The 24039-nt window shown below is 42.9% G+C and overlaps 1 protein-coding gene across 6 annotated transcripts in view; it reads left to right on the forward strand.

The window, feature by feature from the left end:
* The window catches only part of LOC134356311 (uncharacterized phosphotransferase YvkC-like), a 233257-nt gene extending 215735 nt beyond the window's left edge, over positions 1–17522 (forward strand). For all 6 annotated transcript variants that reach the window (XM_063067179.1, XM_063067180.1, XM_063067181.1 and 3 more), the window contains 2 exons: positions 7935–8009; positions 12745–17522. In XM_063067179.1, the coding sequence (XP_062923249.1) occupies positions 7935–8009; positions 12745–12803 (134 nt within the window). In that variant the 3' untranslated portion in view covers positions 12804–17522. The remainder of the gene's footprint in view (positions 1–7934; positions 8010–12744) is intronic.
* The last annotated feature ends 6517 nt before the right edge of the window (positions 17523–24039 follow it).

A 24039-nucleotide genomic window follows, 5' to 3' on the forward strand; every position in this document is an offset into this window, starting at 1 on the left:
ATACTTTCACAGATCACAAATATTTCTACTAAGAGTTCCTTTAGTCTCCAATCCATTGACCAGCTCTGAACCTATAGGAATTGAATTTTGATGCACTGGGACATCAGTGTTATTTTCCCCACAGCATCTATACCATTTCAGGCCAAGGAACTACAGGCCTTAGTTATAAGGAGAGGTAGGCCAGGCTAAGTCTTTATTACTGGGAATGCAGGATAATGAAGGGTGACTTTATATAAACTTTTAAGATTATGAGAGACATACTATAGATACAGCAATGTGGAAACTAACACACTTTACCCCAGGGTAGGAGAGTCTAAAACTAGAACCATCAATTTAGAGTGAGAGGAACTTATAATCATTTTAATTGTATTTCATGATATTTATTTTGTGGCAGCAACCCATAAAATAAAATATTCTTAAGTTTCCCCTCACCCTAAGTCTGTCCCCTTTCCCTTCTCTCTCTTTACCATTCCTGTCCTACCTCTTCTGCACCTGCCTAACACCTTCCTTTGGTGCCCCAACTTCCTTTCCTCACATGGTCTACTCTCCTCTCCTATCAGAATCCTAACATAAGAAATGGGAGCAGAAGTAGGCAATCTGGCCCATTGAACCTGCTCTGCCATTCAATAAGATCATGGCTGACCTGGCCATGGACTCATCTTCACCTACCTGCTTTTTTCTCACAACCCTTAATTCCCCTCATATGCAAAAATCTATCCAACCTTGTTTTAAATATATTTACTAAGGCAGCCACTACTGCTTCATTGGGCAGAAGATTCCAGAGATTCAGCGCCCTCTGGGAAAAGCAGTTCCTCCTCATCTCCATCCCAAATCTACTCCCCCGAATCTTGAGGCTATGTCCCCTAGTCCTGGTCTCACAACTTTCCTGCCTCTATCTTATCGATCCCTTTCATAATTTTATCTGTTTCTATTGGATCTCCTCTCATTCTTCTGAATTCCAGCGAGTACTATCCCAGGTGACTCAATCTCTCCTCATATTCTAACCCCTTCATCTCTGGAATCAACCTAGTGAACCCTGTACCCTGTACAGTTGCAGCATAACCCCCACTCTGAAATTCAATCCCTCTAGCAATGAAGGCCAGCATGCCATTTGCCTTCTTGATAGCCTGCTGCACCTGAAAACCAACCTTTTGTGATTCATGTACAAGCACTCCCAAGTCCCTCTACACAGCAGCGTGCTGCAATTTTTTACCATCTAAATAATAATCTGCTCTTTCATTTTTCCCTTCCAAAGTGGATGACCTCACATTTACAAATATTCTACCGCATCTGCCAGACCCTTGCCCACTCACTTAACTTATCTATATCTCTCTGCAGACTCTCCGTATCTCCGTAATTGAGCTTTTCCACTCAATTTGGTATCATCAGCAAACTTAGATACCCTACATTTGGACCCCTCTGTTCATGTATATCATGAATAGTTTTGGGCCCAGCACTGACTCCTGCAGCACACCACTCACCACTGATTGCCAGCCAGAGTAACACCAGGTATCCACAACTCTCTGCTTTCTATTAGTTAATCAGTCATCTATCCATGCTAGTACATCACCCCCAACTCTATGCATCCTTATCTTATGGCTATGTCTTTTATATGGCACCTTATTGAACGCCTTCTGGAAAATCAAAGAAGTAACTTCCATCTGTTCACCTCACTCAGACGGGCAGACTATTATTTAAATGGGAAGAGAGTTCAAAGTTCTGAGATGCAACGGAACTTGGGAGTCCTCGTGCAGGATACCCTTAAGGTTAACCTCCAGGATGAGTCGGTTGTGAAGAAGGTGAATGCAATACTGGCATTCATTTCTAGAGGAATAGAGTATAGGAGCAGGGATGTGATGTTGAGGCTCTGTAAGGCATTGGTGAGACCTCACTTGGAGTACTGTGTGCAGTTTTGGGCTCCTTATTTAAGAAAGGATGTGCTGACGTTGGAGAGGGTTCAGAGAAGATTCACTAGAATGATTACGGGAGTGAGAGGGTTAACATATGAGGAACGTTTGACCACTTTTGGACTGTACTCCTTGGAGTTTAGAAGAATGAGTGGGGGACCTCATAGAAACATTTCGAATGGTAAAAGGCATGGATATTGAGTGGATGTGGCAAAGTTGTTTCCCATGGTGGTGGAGTCTAGTACGAGAGGGCATGACTTAAGGATTGAAAGGCGCCCATTCAGAACAGAGATGCGAAGAAATTTTCTTAGCCAGAGGGTGGTGAATGTGTGGAATTTGTTGCCATGGGTGGCAGTGGAGGTCAAGTCATTGGGTGTATTTAAGGCAGAGATTGATTGGTATTTGAGAAGCCAGGGCATCAAAGGTTATGGTGAGAAGGCAAGGGAGTGGGACTAAATAGGAGAATGGATCAGCTCATAATAAAATGGCGGAGCAGACTCGATGGGCCGAATAGCCGACTTCTGCTCCTTTGTCTTATGGAAACTCCACTGCACTCATTGTATCCTCAAAAAACTCCAGTAAGTTTGTCAAACTGGGCCTGCCTTTGCTGAATCCATGCTGTGACTGCCTGATGGTTCCACTTCTTTTCAGGTGCCTCGCTATTTTTGCTTTAATAATAATTTCAAGCATTTTCCCAACTACAGATGTTAAACTAACTGGCCTATACTTAGCTGCCTTTTGTCTACATCCTTTTTTGAACAGCAATATGACATTCACCATCTTCCAATCTGCCAGGTCCTGCCCAGAGTCCGGAGTATTTTGGTAAATTAGCACCAAAGCCTCCACTATAACTTCTGCCATTTCTTTCAGTACCCTGGGATGTATTCCATCAGGACCAGGAACAAGTTGCAGTGGTCCTGTCTCTGGCACTGAGGTTGGACCCTCGACTCAGAAGGGGAGGAGGGAAGAGAGGACAGCGGTAGTGATAGGGGATTCTATAGTCAGGGGGGCAGATAGGAGATTTTGTGGGGGAGATCGGGAGTCTCGGATGGTATGTTGCCTCCCTGGTGCCGGGGTCCGGGACATCTCAGATCGGGTGCAGGTTATTTTTGAGAGGGAAGGCAAGAATCCAGATGTCGTGGTCCATGTAGGGACCAACAACGTGGGTAGGAAGAGTGAGGGGGTCCTGCGTAGTGAGTTCAGGGAGTTAGGTGTGAAGCTGAAGGGCAGGACCTCCAGGGTAACAATCTCAGGATTGCTACCTGTGCCACGTGCGAGTGAGGCGAGGAACAGAAGGACTATACAGATCAATACGTGGCTGAGAGGATGGTGCAGAAGGGAGGGCTTCAGGTTTTTAGATAATTGGGCTTTGTTCCAGGGAAGGTGGGATCTGTTCCGACGGGACCATTTACACCTGAACTGGAGGGGTACTAACATTCTTGCAGGAAAGTTTGCTAGTGCTGCTTGGGGGGGTTTAAACTAAATTTGCAGGGGGCAGGGATCCAGAATGTGAGAGAGGATAGCGAGATGAAGTATGAAGGTCAGGTGGGGACTACACGGTTCCGGAATATTAAGTGTGAAGTAGAGAAAGGTGAGGCAGAACGAGTGATAAGGAGGATACATGTGCAGAGGGATGGTCTGATGGAGCATGGAGTTAAATGTGCAGAAAGAGTAAGTAAATTTAAGAAGGACAACAAAATTCAAGGGGCATATAGCCTGGTGAGAGTTCGGGGAGCTGGGTTATGCACAATAGGCGGCGATTTAAACAGAGGGAGGAGAAATGGGTTAAAAATTCTATATCTGAATGCACAAAGTGTCAGAAATAAGGTGGATGAGCTTGAAGCTCAGGTGCGAATGGGTAACTATGATGTTGTTGGGATAACGGAGACATGGCTGCAGGGGGCTCAGACCTGGGAATTGAATGTACAAGGGTATACGTGTTATCGAAGGGACAGAAAGGTGGGCAGAGGGGGTGGGGTGGCCCTGTTGGTGAGGAATGAGATTCAGTCCTTTGCAAGGGGGGACACAGAATCAGGAAAAGTAGAGTCAGTGTGGATAGAACTGAGGAACAGTAAGGGCAAAAAGACCCTAGTAGGTGTCATCTACAGGCCCCCAAACAGTAGCATGGATATTGGGTGCAAATTGAATAGGGAGTTAACAATGGCATGTGGCAAAGGAAATGTCGCAGTAGTTATGGGGGATTTCAACATGCAGGTGAACTGGGAAAATCAGGTTGGTACTGGACCCCAGGATAGGGAGTTTGTAGAGTGCCTACGGGATGCATTTTTGGAGCAGCTTGTACGAGAGCCGACCAGGGATAAGGCTATTCTGGATTTAGTGTTGTGCAATGAACAGGATTTGATAAGTGATCTTGAAGTAAAGAAGCCATTAGGAGGTAGTGACCATAATATGATGAGTTTTTATTTGCAAGTTGAGAGGGATAAGGGCAGATCAGAAGTGTCAGTATTGCAGTTGAACAAAGGAGACTATGGAGCCATGAGGGAGGAGCTGGCCAAAATTGACTGGTCAAATATCCTAGCAGAAAAGACAGTGGAACAGCAATGGCAGGTATTCTTGGGAATAATGCACAAGGTGCAAAATCAGTTCATCCCCCGGAGAAGGAAGGATTCAAAGGGGGGAAAGTGGCCACAGTGGTTGACAAAGGAAGTCAGAGATAGCATAGCATTAAAAAAGAAGTATAACAGAGTTAAGGTGAGTGGGAAGACGGATGATTGGGAAATTTTTAAGGAGCAACAGAACTTAACTAAAAAGGTAATACGGGGAGAAAAAATGAGGTATGAATGCAAGCTAGCTAGGAATATAAAGGAGGATAGCAAAAGTTTTTTTAGGTATGTGAAGAGAAGGAAGATAGTTAAGAACAATGTTGGGCCCTTGAAGAATGAATTGGGAGAAATTGTTATGGGAAACAGAGAAATGGCAGACGAATTTAATAAGCACTTTGGATCTGTCTTCACTAGGGAAGACACAAGCCATCTTCCAGATGTATGGATGGGCCAAGGACATAGGGTAACAGAGGAACTGAAATAGATTGACATTAGGAAGGAAACGGTGATGAGTAGACTGATGGAACTGAAGGCTAACAAATCCCCAGGTCCAGATGGTCTGCATCCTAGGGTACTAAGGGAGGTGGCTCTGGAAATTGCGGATGCATTGGTGATCATTTTCCAATGTTCCTTAGATTCAGGATCAGTTCCTGAGGATTGGCGAATGGCTAATGTTATCCCACTTTTTAAGAAAGGAGGGAGGGAGAAAACAGAGAACTATCGCCCTGTTAGCCTAACATCAGTAGTGGGAAAGATGCTAGAGTCCATTATTAAAGATGAAATAGTGGCATATCTTGATAGCAGTGATAGGATTGGGCCGAGCCAGCATGGATTTACCAAGGGAAAATCATGCTTGACTAATCTATTGGAGTTTTTCGAGGATGTAACCAGGAAGATAGACGCGGGAGATCCAGTAGATGTGGTGTACCTTGACTTTCAGAAGGCATTCGATAAGGTATCACATAGGAGATTGGTGGGTAAAATCAGAGCTCATGGCATTGGCGGGAGGATATTGACATGGATAGAAAACTGGTTGGCAGATAGAAAGCAAAGGGTAGCAGTGAATGGGTGTTTCTCGGAATGGCAGGTGGTGACAGGGCATGGTATTGGCACCACAGCTGTTTACGATTTACATCAATGATTTAGAGGAAGGCATTGTGAATAACATCAGCAAGTTTGCTGATGATACTAAGCTGAGTGGCAGTGTGACATATGATGAGGATGTTACGAGAATTCAAGGTGACTTGGATAGGCTGGGTGTGTGGGCAGAAACTTGGCAGATGGCGTTTAATGTGAATAAGTGTGAGGTTATTCACTTTGGGAGCAAGAACAGGAAGGCAGATTATTATCTGAATGGTGTGGAGTTAGGTAAGGGAGAATTACAAAGAGATCTAGGAGTACTTGTTCGTCAGTCTGTGAAGGTGAATGAGCAAGTGCAGCCGGCTAATGGAATGTTGGCCTTTATTACAAAGGGAATTGAGTACAAGAGCAAGGAAATTCCTTTGCATTTGTACAGGGCCCTGGTGAGACCACACCTGGAGTATTGTATGCAGTTTTGGTCTCCAGGGTTAAGGAAGGACATCCTGGCTGTGAAGGAGGTGCAGCGTAGGTTCACTAGGTTAATTCCTGGGATGTCTGGACTGTCTTACGCAGAGAGGTTAGAGAGACTGGGCCTGTACACGCTGGAATTAAGGAGATTGAGACATATAAGATTATTAAGGGATTGGACAAGATAGAGGCAGGAAATATGTTCCAGATGCTGGGAGAGTCCAGTACCAGAGGGCATGGTTTAAGAATAAAGGGTAGGTCATTTAGGACAGAGTTGAGGAGGAACTTCTTCTCCCAGAGAGTTGTGGAGGTGTGGAACGCGCTGCCTCAGAAGGCAGTGGAGGTCAATTCTCTGGATGCTTTCAAGAAGGAGCTAGATAGGTATCTTACAGATAGGGGAATCAAGGGTTATGGGGACAAGGCAGGAACTGGGTATTGATAGTAGATGATCAGCCATGATCTCAGAATGGCGGTGCAGGCTCGAAGGGCCGAATGGTCTACTTCTGCACCTATTGTCTATTGACCAGGGGACTTACCTATCTTCAAGCCCACAAGTTTGCTCAGCACTACCTCTTCAGTTATAGCTATTGTAACGAGGTCCTCACCTCCCATCGCAATCATAACATCCCTCTTTCGCATGTTAGATGTGTCCTCCACCATGAAGGCCAACACAAAATAGTCATTCAAAGCCTCTGCCATTTCCTCATTACCCAATATCAATTCCCCCTTCTCATCCTCCAAGGGACCTACATTCATTTCTTCTTTTCCACCTATCACCTCCCAGTTTCTCACTTCTTCACCCCTCACCTAGCTTCACTTATCATCTTCTAACTTGTACTACTTCCTCTCCATACACCTCCTTATTCTGGCTTCTTCCCACTTCCTGTCCAGACCCAATGATGGGTCTCAGTCTGAAACATCAATTATTTATTCCAATCTATGGACGCTGCCTGACCTACTGAGTCCCTCCAGCATTCTGTGTGTGTTACTCTGCAGAATCTTTAGTGTATAAGAAACATATTCCAGTCAAACGAAATACACCTAATTCTGATTCAAAAGGGACCTGAGGGGCAACTTTTTCCACACAGAGCTTGATGAGTATATGGAGAGGGCTGCCCGAGGAAGTAGTTGAGGCAGGTACAATGGTAATATTTAATAAGTACTGTATAGATAAATGTGGAGGCAGGGAGATATATGGGCTGAACACAGGAAATTGGTATTTCCTGTTTGGGCTTTATGGTTAGAGTGGACTTTCTAACCATAGGGCCTATATCCATGTTGTATTGCTTTAGGACCTCGACACACCCTAGATGTACTAGTATTCCAGGCTAGGTCATTTCTTGCACCATGTTTACAAGGGCTAAATCCTGGAAGTCCCCACCCAACATCCTGGAGTTCTTTCCGAGGTCAACATCTTCTCAAAGGAAGTTTGTGAAAAGGCAGAAAATGCTGACATTTCTGAAATTAAATCAACTAAAATTACCGTGAAACCCCAGGTCAGTCATTAATGCCTTTCAGTGTTAGGCCAGCACTCAAAGCACAAACTTGCACAACACAAGACTGGCTCTTATATGACCTGTGAGCCTGTGGTGATCATGGCTTTGCCAAACATTACTTTTGTAAACTAGGTGACAGAAAGTTTAATCTGTTCCAGGTCAATTACAGTTTGGAGTTCAGACATTTTGTTTAGATACAGCAGGAAGTCAAGTTGTTCTGGTTTGATATCCAAAGGTAGTTGAAAGCTGTCGGAGTGGAGTTGTGATTTTAGTAATGGAATGAAAATACAAAGCACTTCGTCTGAAAATTTAAAATATTTTTTTCTTATTTTACTTGGACAAGCATAATAATAATTTGGAATTTATGTTAAATTATTTTTATTTCTCATAACATTTGCTTTTTTCCCCTCACTATCTAGGTGCTGTAGTTGCACGAGAATACGGGATTCCCTGCATTGTAAGCTGTAGAAATGCAACAAATCTGCTCCAGTCAGGTAGGCCAATGACACCATTTTAAAGTCCGTTTTTGTCCACAGAAGCCCTGTCAAAAACCCTCGAACACTTCTCTGCCCAATGAAGCAGTGGAGGCTACCTCAGTACGTATATTTAAGACAAGGCTGGATAGACTTTTGCATAGTAGGGGTATTAAGGGTTATGGGGAAAAGGTAGGTAGGTGGAGATGAGACCATGGCCAAATCAGCCATGATCTTACTGAATGGTGGAGCAGGTGCGATGGGCCAGATGGCCTACTCCTGGTCCTATTTCTTATGTAAGGGCCAGAAACTCAACCATATGAATATTCTCCCTTTTGCTGCTGATGTGTTCAGAGAAAGCTCAAAATATTCTGCTGCTGCCAATTTTTACTTTTCTCAAAACTCAATAGACCAAGTCTTTTAGGTTCTATCGAGAAAAGTAATTATTGCAGCAACAGAGTATTTTGAGTAAGTTGTCTTTTCATTCTCCCATGCCCAATAACTTCACCCTGATTCCCCTATCAGCCATCTATTATGGGTAATTTACAACTGCGAATGAACTCCCAACCAGCACGTCTTCAGGATGTGAGAGAAAGCTGGAACTTGTCAGGGGAAATCCACACGGTCACAGAAGGAATGTGCAAGTTCGACACAAGCAGCATCAGATTCACGATCAAACCTGATTGCCAGAGCTACAAAGTAGTAGCTCTATCCAGTGTTTGACTGTGCAGTGCAAAATACTAAGATAATCCAAACCTTATGCCTTACAGTAGAAGAGACAGGTGCAGGAGAAGCACAAGTGCCAATTCAGGCAACAAACCTGCAGATGCTGAATTCCTGTTGTGTGCCAATTCAGTCCTGGTCTGCTATTCAATAAGATTTTGTTGCTCCAATATTGTCCTTGACATCATTATCCTGCTCTGCCCATTTTCCTTCACTCCCTTGAAGTTTCCACTTTGAATATGTTCAACTAATTCACTTCTCGGCTCTCTGGGTAAAGAATTCTCCACCATCTGAGAGAAAAAGCCCTTCTTCATTGCCACCTGAAATAGGCAATCCTTTTATTCCTAAGCTCCCTAGTTCTGGATAAATTTCCACCCATAGCACAACCCACTAGAGGAAATATCTCTCAGCATCCATCCCATCAATTCCTCTCAGAATTATCTATAGCTCGTTAAGATCACCTCTTGTTCTTTGATACAACAATGTGTAATGGCCCAACTGACTCAGTCGTCCATCACTTGGTCTCAGTAATCACAATTCATAAAGCTTCTCTGCACTGCCACGAGTGTAAGCACACCCTCTCTTAAGTATGGAGATCAAAATAGTACGCAGTTCTCCAGCAGACTGTACCTGCATACTAACATTATTTCATGTACATGGACTACCACAACAGCTCTACAGTCTAGGCTCACAACACTGAAGTAATAAATTTCCTGTCATCTGTCCTTCGACAATGGAGAACCTCAAAATTTGTCCATCTGCCAAATTCTTTCCCACTGAAATAACTTTTCACAGGCTCTTTGTGTCCTCCTTACAACCTACTAAACCACTAACCTACATATGTGTCATCAGAAAATTTGGAGAAAGAGAATGAGAGTACTACAACCATCGAAATGGATCATTAAAAAGTTGAGGTTCCAGCATCGTTCCCTGTGCCACCCCACTAGTTACTGATTGCCAATCCTAAAATGACCTTTTCATCTCAAATCTCAGTTTTATGTTATTTATCTGCTCCATTTTGCATGCTAAAATATTATGGCCAATGTTATCTTGTGTGGTATCGCTTTATGTGGCCTTATCAAATGCATCTACTGGTAACTACTCTGTTCTCTCTTGTCTGTTCTACCACATTCGTCAGTGCAAGTCCTACCTTGATTTGTCCTCCCAAAGTGCAACACTTCACACTTGTCTGCGTTAAATTCCATCCTTTTCTGCTACGATGAGGCACGCTCAGGTGGAGGAGCAACAGCTCATGTTCTGGCTGGTAGCCTCCAACCTGATGTCATGAATATTAATTTCTCCTTCTGGTATTTTTTTCCCCATCCCTTCCCTCTTCTTCTGTTCCCCATTCTCATCTCTTACCTCTTCTCCTCACATACCAATAACTTCCCCCGGTGCCCTTCCCCCTTCCCTTTCTTCCATGGCCCACTCTCCTCTCCTGTCAGAGTCCTTCTTCTCCAGCCCTTTGCCTTTGCTACTTATCACTTCCGAGCTTCATACTTCAGCCCCCATCCCCCACCCACTTGACTTCACCTGTCACCTTCTAGCTTGCCCTCCTTCCATCTGTTTATTCTGCCATCTTTCCCCTTTCCTTTCTTTCTATTTCTGATGAAGAGTCTTAGCCCAAAATGTCGACTGGTTATTCATATCCATCATTGCTGCCTGATCTTCAGAGTTCATCCAGCATTTTGTGTGAGTTGTTCTGGATTTCCAGCATCTGCAGAACCTCTTGTGTTTTAAATCCTATCTGCTATTTTTCAGTCCTTTTATTCCAGTGTATCCATATCCTGCTGCAAGCTCTGATGATGATGATGATAGTAATAATAAAAATAAGTACTTTATTGATCCCGAGTGCCCTCCTCACTGTCCATTTCAATCTAAATCTTGGTTTCATCTGTAACTTTACTGAGCCAGTTTACCACATTATCATCCAAATAATTAATATAGATGACAAACAGCAGCACTGATCTCTGCAGCACCCCATACTCAAGCCTCCCAAGTCACAGAGGCAATCACCTGTCACCACCCTCTCTGGCTTCTCCCGCTAAGGCAATATTGAATCCAGTTTACTACTTCATTCTGAATGCCAAGTACCTGAACTTGCTGGACCAGCCTCCCATGTGGGACTTCATCAAAGGCCTTGCTAAAGTCTAACTAGACAACATCCACTACATTTGCTTCATCAACTTTTGCTTGTTAAAAGCCTTCTGAAAATCCAAGTAAACAACATCCACTGACTTTACTATCCTGCCTGTTATATGTTGATGATCCCCAATTAGGCCCTGTCATCCAAATCCTTATATATCCCGTTCCTTAGAATACCTTCCAATAATTTACCCTGTACTGACGCCAGGCTCACCAACCTATATTTTTCAGCTAATTCTGAGAGCCTATTTTGAACAACAGAACATCATTAGTTAGTGGAATCCTCCAGTCCTCTAGCACCTCAACAGTGACTAGGATATTTTAAACACATTTGTCACTGCCCCTGTAATTTCTCTACTTGCCTCCCAGAAGGCCCAAGGGGACATCTCATCAAGCCCTGGGGACTTATTCACACTAACTTGCCTCAAGACAGCAAACATCTCCTCTTCTGTAATCTAATTAAAATGCAAAAAAAAAATCCTTTTATTATCAACACAATTTATTTTGGCTACATGCAAAGATGACCACACTGATCTTCAAGTGGACAAATTTGGTCCCTTGCTCTCCTTTTGTTCTTAATGTAGCTGTAAAAACCTTTGGGATTCTCGTTTGTCTTGGCTGCCAGTACAACCTCATGCCTTCTTTTAGTCCTCCTGATTTCACTCTTAAACTATTTGCTTGCATTTCTTATACTCAATTTCCTCACTTGTTCCTTGCTGCCTCTCCCTGCTATGTACCTCCTCCTCCTTTTTAACCAGGGCCCCAATATCCCTCAAGAACCAACGTTCCCTAAAGCTGTTCGCATTGCCTTTTATTCTGACAGGAAAATACACCTCTATATTCTCAAAATCTCACATTAAGGCCTCCCACTTACCAAGCATCCCTTCACCAGAAAACAAATCCTCACCTGCCAGATCCTTTCTGATACCATCAAAATTGGCCTTTCTCCAATTTAGAATCTGAACCCAAGGACCAGACCTATCTTTCTTCATAATTATCTTGAAACCAATGGTAATATGATCACTATATTCAAAGTGTACCCCTACACACACTTCTGCCACCTGCTCTGTCTTATTCCCTAATCGTCTTTATATCACATCCCTTTGGGTTGGCACCTTTATATTTTGATTAGGACACTTTCCTGTACACAATCTGGGAAGTTCAAACTACCCACTATCACAATCTCATTTTTCTTGCAATGATCTGTAATCTCTCTAGAAGTTTGCTCCTTAAATCCTGCTCATTATTAGGTGGTCTATAATATAATCCCATTAACATGGTCGTCCCTTTCTTATTTCTCAGTTCTACCCATATAACAAGTAAACAACTGAAGAAACTGGAGTTCTTAAATAAAAATCAATTCAGACAGTATATGTGGTGTTAAAAAAAAACAGAATTAAAGCCTCAGCTTGAAACATTAACGATGGGACTAATGAGTTTTTATAAGCACATTCTGTTTTAGCACATTGTTTTTATTTAACTTGATCCAAGCTTTTAGCTACATAAATCTTGAATTCCCATCTAAAATCTCACCACCTCTTCTCACTCCTATAAAATGCTGTTTAAAACCTCCCTCCGGCCAAACTTCCTTCTTGTAATTCCACCTTTCTTTTGTTAATGCTTCCAGGATATTCTTACTACTTCATCACCGACAACTGTCGTTATATAAAAGCGCACATTTTACTTTGGGTTAATCCCTAATGTTTTCTATGTTTCTATGTTTTCTATGTTTCTAATAATTTCAGGATTGAGTAAAATTTCATTTTGACAGCCAGTATGAAAATACTGTTTAAAATGCACAGAGTACTGCTAAAGCAGCTTCACGTTTTAAAACTTTGCAAGAATATTACGCATTCTTTCATTAAATAGTCATTTTCACTATTCACAGGTGATATTGTGTTTCTTAATGGAACCAAGGGGACTGTGCAGAAAATTGTAGAGAACTGAAAAGGTTCCATCCACTCTCCAGAAGCGAATGGAAACAGCAAACTACAATACCAGGGGAAACTAGCATACGCTCTATCCTGACAATATCACTGTGAATGATGGATACAACGCTATTAAAAAAATATAAAAGTAAATGAAGTTCAAGGCATCAGCTTCTCAATAGTCAGACAGAAAAATTAACAGTACTTGTATCTGTTGCAGATTTCTAACGATACTACAGCAAAGGCTCTGGCAGACAAATATCCTGGCTGCAGTGACGGCAATGTTCACTGTCAAATAACTATTCCTTTAGCATAGCTGTTTCAGTCCAGCTACAATACAGACATTCCAACAATATGGAAAATTGCACATTATTTGCTTAGACGTTCTCATGAACTATTGAGAAGGGTAATTATTTAGTTTGAATTTATCTTCCACTCTTTCTGCACCAATCCAAACTTACCATCAAACCCGCGGACAAAGGAGGTGGTGTTGTGGTGTGGCTGACTGACCTCAACTTTGCCGAGGCTAGGTGACAACTTTCTGATACTTCTTCATACCTACCTCTTGAAGAGGACCCCACTCTGGACATCAGAAAACTATCTCCCACATCATCACTGATCTCATCAACTATGGAGAACACCAAACTCATAGTTCCCTTGCCCCACTCTGCACACCTCTTAGCCAAGATCCATAAACCTGACTGTCTGGGTAGACCCTTTCTCTCTGTCTGCTCCCGTCCCAACTCCATTCTTTCCCCTTTGGTTCGGTTCCTTCCCACCTATGTCCATGACACTTTTCATGTTCTTGATCTCTTCACTAATCCTGACCCCGACCGCCTCATTTTTACATGGATGTCTGGTCCCTATACACTTATATCCCCCATCAACAAGGCCTTAAAGCTCTCTGCTTCTTTTTCAAGAAAATAAAACAACCAGTTTCCATCCACCACCATCCTCCTGCGGCTGGCAGAACTGGTCCTCACCACCACCCTTTGGCTCCTCCCACTTTCTGAAAACTTGAGAGGTAGCCATGACTTGGTGATGCTCCCCAACTCTTCCTCCGCTATGTTGACGACTGCATTGGTGCTGCTTTATGCACCCATGCTGAGCTCATCAATTTCTTCAACTTTGCCTCCAACTTCCACCCTGCCCTTAAATTCACTTGGTCCATTTCTGACACATTCATCCACTTTCTTGATCTCTCTGTGTCCGTCTCTGGAGGCAAACTCTTGACCGACATCTTTTCTAAACGTAACATTTCCCACAGTTATATTGACTATACCTCTTTCCATCCTGTCTCCCATAAAAATGCTGTTCCCTTTTCTCAGTTCCTTCATCTCCAATGCATCTGTTCCCAGGATATGACTTTCCTTTCCAGGACATCAGTCCTCCACTTTCAAAGGATGGCGTTTATCTTCCCGCAACATTGATACTGTCCTCATCCACATCTCCTCCATTTTCCAAACATTTGTGTTTATCCCATCTTCCTGCCACCTTAACAGTGATAAGAGTTCCCCTTCTCCTTAGCTACCACCCCATGAGCCTCTACATCCAACACATAATTCTCCGCAACTTCTGCTATCTCCAGAGTGATCCTATCACCAAACATATTTTTATCTTCTCTAACACCACCCCCCCCCCACTACTCTCTACAGGGATCGATCCCTCCACGATTCCCTTATCCATTCACCCTCTCTCACCCCCATTCAGGGCTCCAAGCAGTCCTACCACATGAGATAACACTTCACCTGTGAATCTGCTCGGGTGGTTTATTGTGTCCCATGCTTCTGCTGTGGCCTCCTCTACACTGGTGAGATCTCTTGTAAATTGGGAGACCACTTTGTTGGAACCTTCGCTTCATCCACCAAAAGCAGAATTTTCCGGTGGTCAAACATTCTAATTCCAATTCCCTTTCCTGTTCCCACATGTCAGTCCATGGCCTCCTCTTGTGTCATGATGAGGCTACTCTCAAGGAAGCAATGCCTTATATTCCGTCTGATGGCATGAATATTGATTTCTCCTTCCAATTTAAAGAAAAATCCCCAAACCTTTCCCTCTTCTTCTATTCCCCACTCTGGCTTCAGACCTCTTCTCATCTGCCTATTACCGCCCCCTTCCCTTTCTCCTAATGGTCTACTCACCTCTCCTACCAGATTCCTTCCTTTCCAGCCCTTTTACCTTTCCTACCCATATGGCTTCTCCTTTCACTTTCTAACTATCCTCCTTCCCCTCTGCCCCACCTTTTGATTCTGGCTTCTTCTCCCTTTCTTTCTGGTCTTGAAGATAGGTCTTGGTGCGAACCGCCGACCGTTTATTTATTTCCACAGGAGGTGCCTCCACTGCGGAGTTCCTCCAGCATTTTGTGTGTTGCTTTGTTTTAATTATTCCTCTTCTGGCACTGAGTTGTTGGCAAACTCAGCATTTATTGTTCTTTCTGAATTTGCCTGGGAGGGTTTTTAAACTGCTACAGATTTTCTGGTGAATTCTGTGGTGGAGAGGCCTCAGCGATGTTGAAGGGACATTGTTAGATTGGTATGCACAGCACCCACTGTGCACTGGTGTGGTGGGAAAAAAAAGTAAGATGGTGGATGAGGTCTTAGTCAAGTGGGCTATTTGGTCCTGAAAAGTGTCAACTCCATGAGGTTGTGTTTAAGTTGCTCTTAATTTGTATTTTGGCATCAGGAGTGAATCACTCAGTGCAGGATAGTAGTAGTCTGTAATCTCCCCTTTGACCTTAGCTCGATGGGTGACCATCAGATAAGCATCAGATAGCAAAACTCCAGGAGACATCACTCTTGACATCAAAAGAACTCACAAGCCTTTCCACCATGACAAGTTGGCAATCCTCAAAGAATCTCACAACAGAATACTCAGCCTACACATGTATTATTAATACAGTATCACTTGTCCACTCGAGGTTCTGGCCACCCTTTTCTCCCAGGACATTGATGATAGGACCAAATTGTAGCTGTGCCGCTTTATGCTAAGGATAGATTGTTGAGTTCCCTCTTGCTGTGCAGAAGGATATTGCCTGACAATCTTATGACATGAATGTCACTTGCCAATTTTTAGACATCCGAAATGTGTTTTAGAAGTTGCTCCATGCAGACTGCTTAAGTTGTTGAATTGCGATGAATAGAATAGAACTTTGTATAATTAGTGAACTTTCAGTTTCCCCAGCAAATCACATACCATCCTATTTTGGTTATATATCACTGTATTCAACATCACCAATTAAAACTCTCACAACAATGCATTCTCAACACTTTGGGAGGAGTAATGGGGTACCTTCACCAGGTGTACTACAGGACTTTAAGAAGGTAGCTTACCATCACCTTCTACAGTGCAGATAGAGATGTACAATAAATACTGGTCATGTCCAAGTGAAGATAAAAAGGTCTCACAATTACTTATCAATGTCTAAGCTAAAATTTAATGGGTTATTGCACTATTATCTTCTTTATCATAACTTATTGTATTTGCCTATATCTTGTACAATGATATACTTATTCTTACTAAGATGACACCAAATTTTACTAATATTTTTTCATTCTATTTGATGGATAAAGATGAATATATTTGTGATATTACTGCATTAAATAAAACTGCATACAGAATCCACAGATTGCCTGAGATTATTGGGCAAGTACCAAAACAGTCTAAGGTCATCTTCATACCATGAGTGTAAAGTATCCATGAATTCTTAACAGGAGGTGTAGGGTGCCCAGGTATTTTGTATCATTCAGGACACATGCAGTAATCAAAAAAGTGAAAGGTCGGAAGTAGTAATTAATCATGGCCCTATGCAAATAAGAGCATTACTTACTGGATGGGCTCACCTTCCATGACAGATCCAGAATCGAATACAGCTTGTATTCTCCGCAGTGGAATAGAGCTGGAGATTACAGATGGGTCTTCTTTAGAATGTGGCTGGAATACAAAAATGTGCAAACTTGCTTCATTTGTGCAATGATGAGAGAGCCTCTCTAGAACATGGAATTTGGTCTGGACACTGCAGCTGAGGGCAGTACATGGACACACATGACAGAATGGTGCGGAGGCTTAAAAGACTGAATGATGAGGGCAGATTGCATAAACACAAGTTGTTCTTATGTTTTTAAAATTGTAACCAATTGATGAGCTTAATGCTATGTAAGGGGTTTCTTCTTTTATGTTACTGCAAAGGCTAATAAAATGGCTTCTTTGTTACATTATAATTAAAATGGCTTTTCTGTAATAATAACTGTGATGTAAGGAGTCCTCTCTCTCTCTCTGCTTGTTTGGGTTAGATTATTGATAAGAGAGGGAATGAACCAATTGGGATAGATGTTATTCTTTCTTGTGTGTCTGTAAGCTATTGTTATTGCGGGCTTTGAGGCAGAAGGCGGATGGGGGCAGAGAGAGGAGACGCAATGCTGTAAGCTGGGCGGTGAAATGGACCCTGAGTGGGAGTCCGAGGCCCAGGGTCCTCGGCGAGGACAGGAGATGAATACAGGCTCTTGTGGAGCGTCTGGTCGACCACCGTGGCTGGTCCCAGGCGGCCGGTCGAGGAGGTCGGGGGGACCAAATGTTGGAAAGTAGACTCCATTAATTGAGCTCCAACTGTTTGTGCACAAAGTGGTTGAACTTTGATAAGTTTGGCGCCTTTTATTTTCCTTTTATATTTTATCTCCATTAATTACATAGTTCCAGAAAAATCTATAAAGTGTAATCATTTAATCTCATATGGTGTATCGTCTGTTATTTGGAGGGGTGGGATACATCACACAGCATCCACACAAAATCAGCATCCTAGACGAAAGCGAGTTGAGCGAGCCTGAGGCTTACCAGAGGGCTACAGCTATAAAGGGATTTCATATCCTAACTCAAAGACTTGTACAAACACCGTCTTGGTAGTACTAGGCTGTTGCATGCATGTACCCAAGTTATTGCCACCTCGTTTCAGACTGCCCTATGACTGCTAAAGGACTTTGGTCTTCATGACAAATTAGAGAGGGCTTGGATCAATGCACCGAACCAACTCTTGCCCGATTCCCACAAAGATAATGCCATTACTAATGGAATGACCTTATAACATTCAAGTCCATTGAGAAACCAAAGAGCCTATTGTGTCTTTCTCTTGCCACATGGCACACAAAGGAAAGTCAAATTAATCAAGATGCAATTGAATGTTATAAGGTCATATACAGGGAATATTGAAGCTGCCTTGCTGGAGTTTAAAAGGATTAGCTTTATTTGTCATGTGTACAGCGAAATGGATTGTTTGCGTCAAACCCAAATCAGCAAGTTGTGTTGTGCAGCCCACAAGTGTCATCATGCTTCCAGTGCCAACACAGTGTGCCTACAACTCACTAACCCTAACCTGAAATTACCGGAAGAAATAATACAAGACTGGAGTGGCTGACAATTTGCTGACAATCCCAAAAGCAAAATATATATTTAGATCAAGCTGGCTTAATTTCATATGTAAAGAAATAGTTCTGAAATTACAACATGCACTGTCTTTGCGGAGATTGGAAGATTACAGAACAAAGCATGACAAGCTGACATCAGCACCCAGAGGATTTTCTAAATTAAGATCTTTGTGTCAGATACCAACTATTAAATCAAAACAAATGTTTCACGCCTTAAAGACAGATGATAGAGTTTTGTCTTATGTTACATTTTAAGGTAGTTATTTCGTAAAGCATACCTATTGGGAGCTGCTAAATCAAAGTTGTGCCTGGAGCAACAGTGAACTTGCTTAATTTTCCAGCCACGGCATGTGAAGGCCCGTTAGCTTAAGTAATTTCTGTCTGTCTGTATCTTGTTTTACGGCGGTTGGCATCCAGCTTAATGGTGCATTACCGCCACCCTCTGCTCCAGAATGTACACTAGACATACATTCTAAATCCCTTCACCCAATCGCACACACACACACACACACACACACACACACAAACCTACACTTCACCCTCCCATCTTTGACCATCCTAGTATCCTATTCCTGTTTATTCGTCATATTCTATAAAAAACCCCGTACCCCTTAAAAACGCTAAAAATACCTGGACTTGTGCTCTCTCACCCATGCCCAGCAACCCTTTTAATGTGAATTCCTGCATCCCCAACTCCCTTAATTTATTTCGTATCATCTCTCTCTGTATCCCATACTTCCTGCAACACAAAACTACATGTTCTACTGACTCCTCTTCCTGACATTCCTCACACAATCCTGTCTGGTGTTTCCCTATCATTTTCAATGTTTTGTTTAATGCACAGTGCCCCAGCCTTAACCTAGTCCACACAGTCTCCTCTCTTCTGTTTCCATTACCTACCCTAGTAACTGCAACACTCTTTTGTATTTGATATAAATGCCTCCCTTTCCCCTCCCTGTCCCATCTTTCTTGCCACATTCGGTTGACTTTTTCCCAGATTACACACTAAACCTCTGCTTTACTGATACTAATGTGCATTTCCACTTTTTCTTTCTTTAACACCCTCTTCGCCAACTCATCCACCCTCTCATTCCCCTTCACCCCTACATGTGCTGGAACCCATAGAAATTTTACCTGACCTCCCTGATTTGCAATTCTTGTAACTAACTGAAGGACTTCATAAAGTACATCTTGCCGACTGTTTGTGTGAAAAGACCTTAAACTTGCTAGAACTGAGGATGAATCTGAACATATCAATGCTTTGACTTGTCTGGCTTTCTGCACCCACTGCAACGCAACCAACACTGCCAGCATCTCCACTGTAAACACCCCTAACTGATTAGATGTTCTTCTGCTGATTCCAATTTCTTTTGTTGGTATTACCACCCCAAACCCTGTCACTCCTGTTTCAGGTTCCTTCGCACCATCCGTATAAATGTGAGTATAATCACTATACTTTTCCATCACATGACAGTTAAATGCATTTACCAAATCTGTTTTATATCTTTCTTTTCTTTTTACCTCTAACAAATGCCAGTCTATGTCAGGCCATACAAGCTTCCATGGAGCTACAACCGGATAAACTACTGAAGGACTTATCCTCAGATCAAATACTCCACATTCTTTCGCGATATCATTCCCTACCCGACTAAAGGTATCCCTCTGAAACCTCCCATTTTCCCAGCACTCCTGCAACACTCCTTTAGTAGGGTGAGAATCATTGTGCCCCTGCAAGTTAGCCCAGTAGTTTGCCATCAGTTGCATCCTTCTTAGTTCCAAAGGCATTATTCCCATTTCTACCTGTAGGGCTGACACTGGTGACATTTTAAAAGCCCCACTGCACACTCTCAAGGCCTGAGCCTGAATCACATCCAGTTTCCTTATAAGAGACCTAGCTACTGATCCATATACTATATTTCCATAATTCAATACAGATCTCATTAAAGCCATATACATTCTCTTCAAAGCTGAACAACTTGCTCCCCATTCCCTACCCGTCAAACATCTCATCACATTTATTACTTTTTTACATTTCTCCTCAACTTTCCTGATATGGTCTACCCATGTTAATCGTGAATCAAATATAACTCCCAGAAATTTAAATGATGCAACCCTTTCTAATTCAACCCCATACATTCTTAACTTCTTCCCTACCTCAACCCTTAAGTAATTTAAAACTCATTGAACATTTTACCAGGTGCATTGTAAACTTTATTGCTTACTCTATCTATGGTAGGATTTAAAATAAGGTTAAACTGGACTTCAATTGATCTGAAGTATGTGACTTTTAATTTTACCCTCATTATATGGTAGCAGCAGAGAAAGCAGTTATTTTGTCCTTCAAGTCCGTATCCAGTCTCTGAAAGAGAAACAGAGTTTGCCCATCCTACCCCCCCCAAACTTTTCCTATAACTGTGGATCTTATGAAAACCACAGACAATTTGGTCTCATTAACTGTCAATCAATGTGTTCCAGATGCTAACCATTGGAAGCATTTTGCTTTCAGCAAACATCACCTTAAATCTGTACCCTCATTCTGCAGGTGAAACCAGCATTAATTTATCTGTCCTGCTCTTCCAGAACTGTGAACCTACCTGTGTAAAGTACTTTAAAAACACAAACAACAACATCTGTCCCCCACTTTTACTTCGCTACATCGATGACTGCATTGGCGCTGCTTCCTGCACGCATGCTGAGCTCGTTGACTTTATTAACTTTGCCTCCAACTTTCACCCTGCCCTCAAGTTTACCTGGTCCATTTCCGACACCTCCCTCCCCTTTCTAGATCTTTCTGTCTCTGTCTCTGGAGACAGCTTATCCACTGATGTCTACTATAAGCCTACTGACTCTCACAGCTATCTGGATTATTCCTCTTCTCACCCTGTCTCTTGCAAAAATGCCATCCCCTTCGCGCAATTCCTCCGTCTCCACCGCATCTGCTCTCAGGATGAGGCTTTTCATTCTAGGACTAGGGAGATGTCCTCCTTTTTTAAAGAAAGGGGCTTCCCTTCCTCCACTATCAACTCTGCTCTCAAACGCATCTCCCCCATTTCACGTACATCTGCTCTCACTCCATCCTCCCGCCACCCCACTAGGAATAGGGTTCCCCTGGTCCTCACCTACCACCCCACCAGCCTCCGGGTCCAACATATTATTCTCTGTAACTTCCGCCACCTCCAACGGGATCCCACCACTAAGCACATCTTTCCCTCCCCCCCCTCTGCTTTCCACAGGGATCGCTCCCTACGCGACTCCCTTGTCCATTCGTACCCCCCCATCCCTCCCCACTGATCTCCCTCCTGGCACTTATCCTTGTAAGCGGAACAAGTGCGACACATGCCCTTACACTTCCTCCCTTGCCACCATTCAGGGCCCCAAACAGTCCTTCCAGGTGAGCAGACACTTCACCTGTGAGTTGGCTGGGGTGATATACTGCGTCCGGTGCTCCCGATGTGGCCTTCTATATATTGGTGAGACACGATGCAGACTGGGAGACCGCTTTGCTGAACACCTACGCTCTGTCCGCCAGAGAAAGCAGGATCTCCCAGTGGCCACACATTTTAATTCCACATCCCATTCCCATTCTGACATGTCTATCCATGGCCTCCTCTACTGTAAAGATGAAGCCACACTCAGGTTGGAGGAACAACACCTTATATTCCGTCTGGGTAGCCTCCAACCTGATGGCATGAGCATCCATTTCTCTAACTTCCGCTAATGCCCCACCTCCCCCTCGTACCCCATCTGTTATTTATTTTTATACACACATTCTTTCTCTCACTCTCCTTTTTCTCCCTCTGTCCCTCTGAATATACCCCTTGCCCATCCTCTGGGTTCCCCCCCCCCTTGTCTTTCTTCCTGGACCTCCTGTCCTATGATCCTCTCGTATCCCTTTTGCCAATCACCTGTGCAGCTCTTGGCTCCATCCCTCCCCCTCCTGTCTTCTCCTATCATTTTGGATCTCCCCCTCCCCCTCCCACTTTCAAATCTCTTACTAGCTCTTCCTTTAGTTAGTCCTGACGAAGGGTCTCGGCCTGAAATGCCGACTGTACCTCTTCCTAGAGATGCTGCCTGGCCTGCTGCGTTCACCAGCAATTTTTATGTGTGTTGTGTTAAGTACTGTTTGTTATTCCAATTTCCAGCACTTGCAGCTTCATAAACATGCTGTCATAAAGGGTTCTGCAGCTCCATCTAATGGCAGAAGTTTGTAGTGTAACCAAGAGTCAACCATTGTTAACTGCTTGTGTACTGTTGCCATCCAAACCAAGAATAGCAAATTAAATTACTAATAACCAACCTCCTGAATCATTTTAAGTGGGGCACTGAAGATTTAATGTATTCAGAAAAAAACAGGATTAGAATAGTGGGTAATCGAGGCCAGATGATATAACTATAATTCAGATTTCTATCTGTACTTTAAAAATAATCTTTTGGTTTGATATTATTATCAATTAATCCTGTATAAACCTTGGGTAGGTCGCACCAGGCGTATTTATGTTCAGTTTTGATCACTTCATTATAGGAAGAACATGGAAGCTTTAGAGAGGCTGCAGAGGAGATTTACCAGAATGCTGTCTGACTTGGAGACCGTGTCTTATGAGAATAGGTTGAGTGAGGTAGGGCTTTTCTTTTTGGAATGAACAAGGATGAGAGGCAACAGAAGTGAATAAGATGATATAAGGCATAGATGGCTTGGACAGACGGAGATTTTTTCCAAGGGCAGAAGTGGCTAATATGAGAGAGCATAATTTTAAGGTGATTGGAGGAAAGTACAGAAGAGGATGTCAGAGATAGGATTTTTTTAAAACACAGAGTGGAAGGTACATGGAACATGCTGCCACTGGCGGTGGTAAAAGTAGATACATTAGGGGCATTCAGGAGACTTTTAAATAGACAAATGGACGAAAGGAAAATAGAGGGCTAAGAAGGATGAACCATTAGATTGATCTTAGAGTTGGTTAAAAATTTGGCACAACATTGTGGGCTAAAGTGCTTGTACTGTCCTATGTCCTATTCCAGATATTTTAATGGTTACTGTGATGTTACATCATTGTCACTGCAAAAGGACAGACCCAAAATTTGGGCAAGATAGAACTTCCCATATACCTGAACAAATTTAATTAAGACTCAAAAAGAAAGTTGAAATAAATATGTAGAAAGTTGAATGTAAAAAGGCAACTTCAAAGAAAAGGATTAATAAAATGGACCTGCAGGCAGCTCTTTAGTACAGCCAACATGGACACACAGACCAAATGATTTACTTTACACAATGCTGTGATCAGCAGCTGGATAGCATTGTACTGATCAAAATATTTCTCAAGCTATTCAGGTAATGCAACAAATGGATTCAAATCTTACCATGATAGTTTAAGGATCTGAATTTCAAAAAAGGAGAGCGACAGGCCCTCTAAGCACTATGGCAAAACCCAGCCATTGTAATTTTACCGGTGAACAAAGGAAATGCAAAGTCCTGATGTCCTCCGAGGAATACCACAGGAAAATCCAACAGATTCTGGATCATCCTGCCGACAGAGTTTTACAGTGGGATCACACTAATTCAATTGTCAGGATGACCTCTGCTTTACTGAAGAAATCCGGACCATCAGCAGACATATGCAGGACACTTCTGCCGCAGGTGCCAGTCTCACCAAGACTTTACGGGATCCCTAAGATACACAAGGAGGGTTCTCTCTGAGGCCTATTATCAGAGGGATAGATCCTTCGACTTACTGCCTCACTAAGCATTTAATGACCATGCGTCTCCCTTTGTTGGGGGCTGGGACCATAACTTCACAAATTTGACCGACTTCATCAAAACGTTAACCAACATCCCAGAGGGCA

This window comes from Mobula hypostoma, chromosome 14 (assembly GCF_963921235.1).
Source record: "Mobula hypostoma chromosome 14, sMobHyp1.1, whole genome shotgun sequence".
Taxonomy (NCBI): domain Eukaryota; kingdom Metazoa; phylum Chordata; class Chondrichthyes; order Myliobatiformes; family Myliobatidae; genus Mobula; species Mobula hypostoma.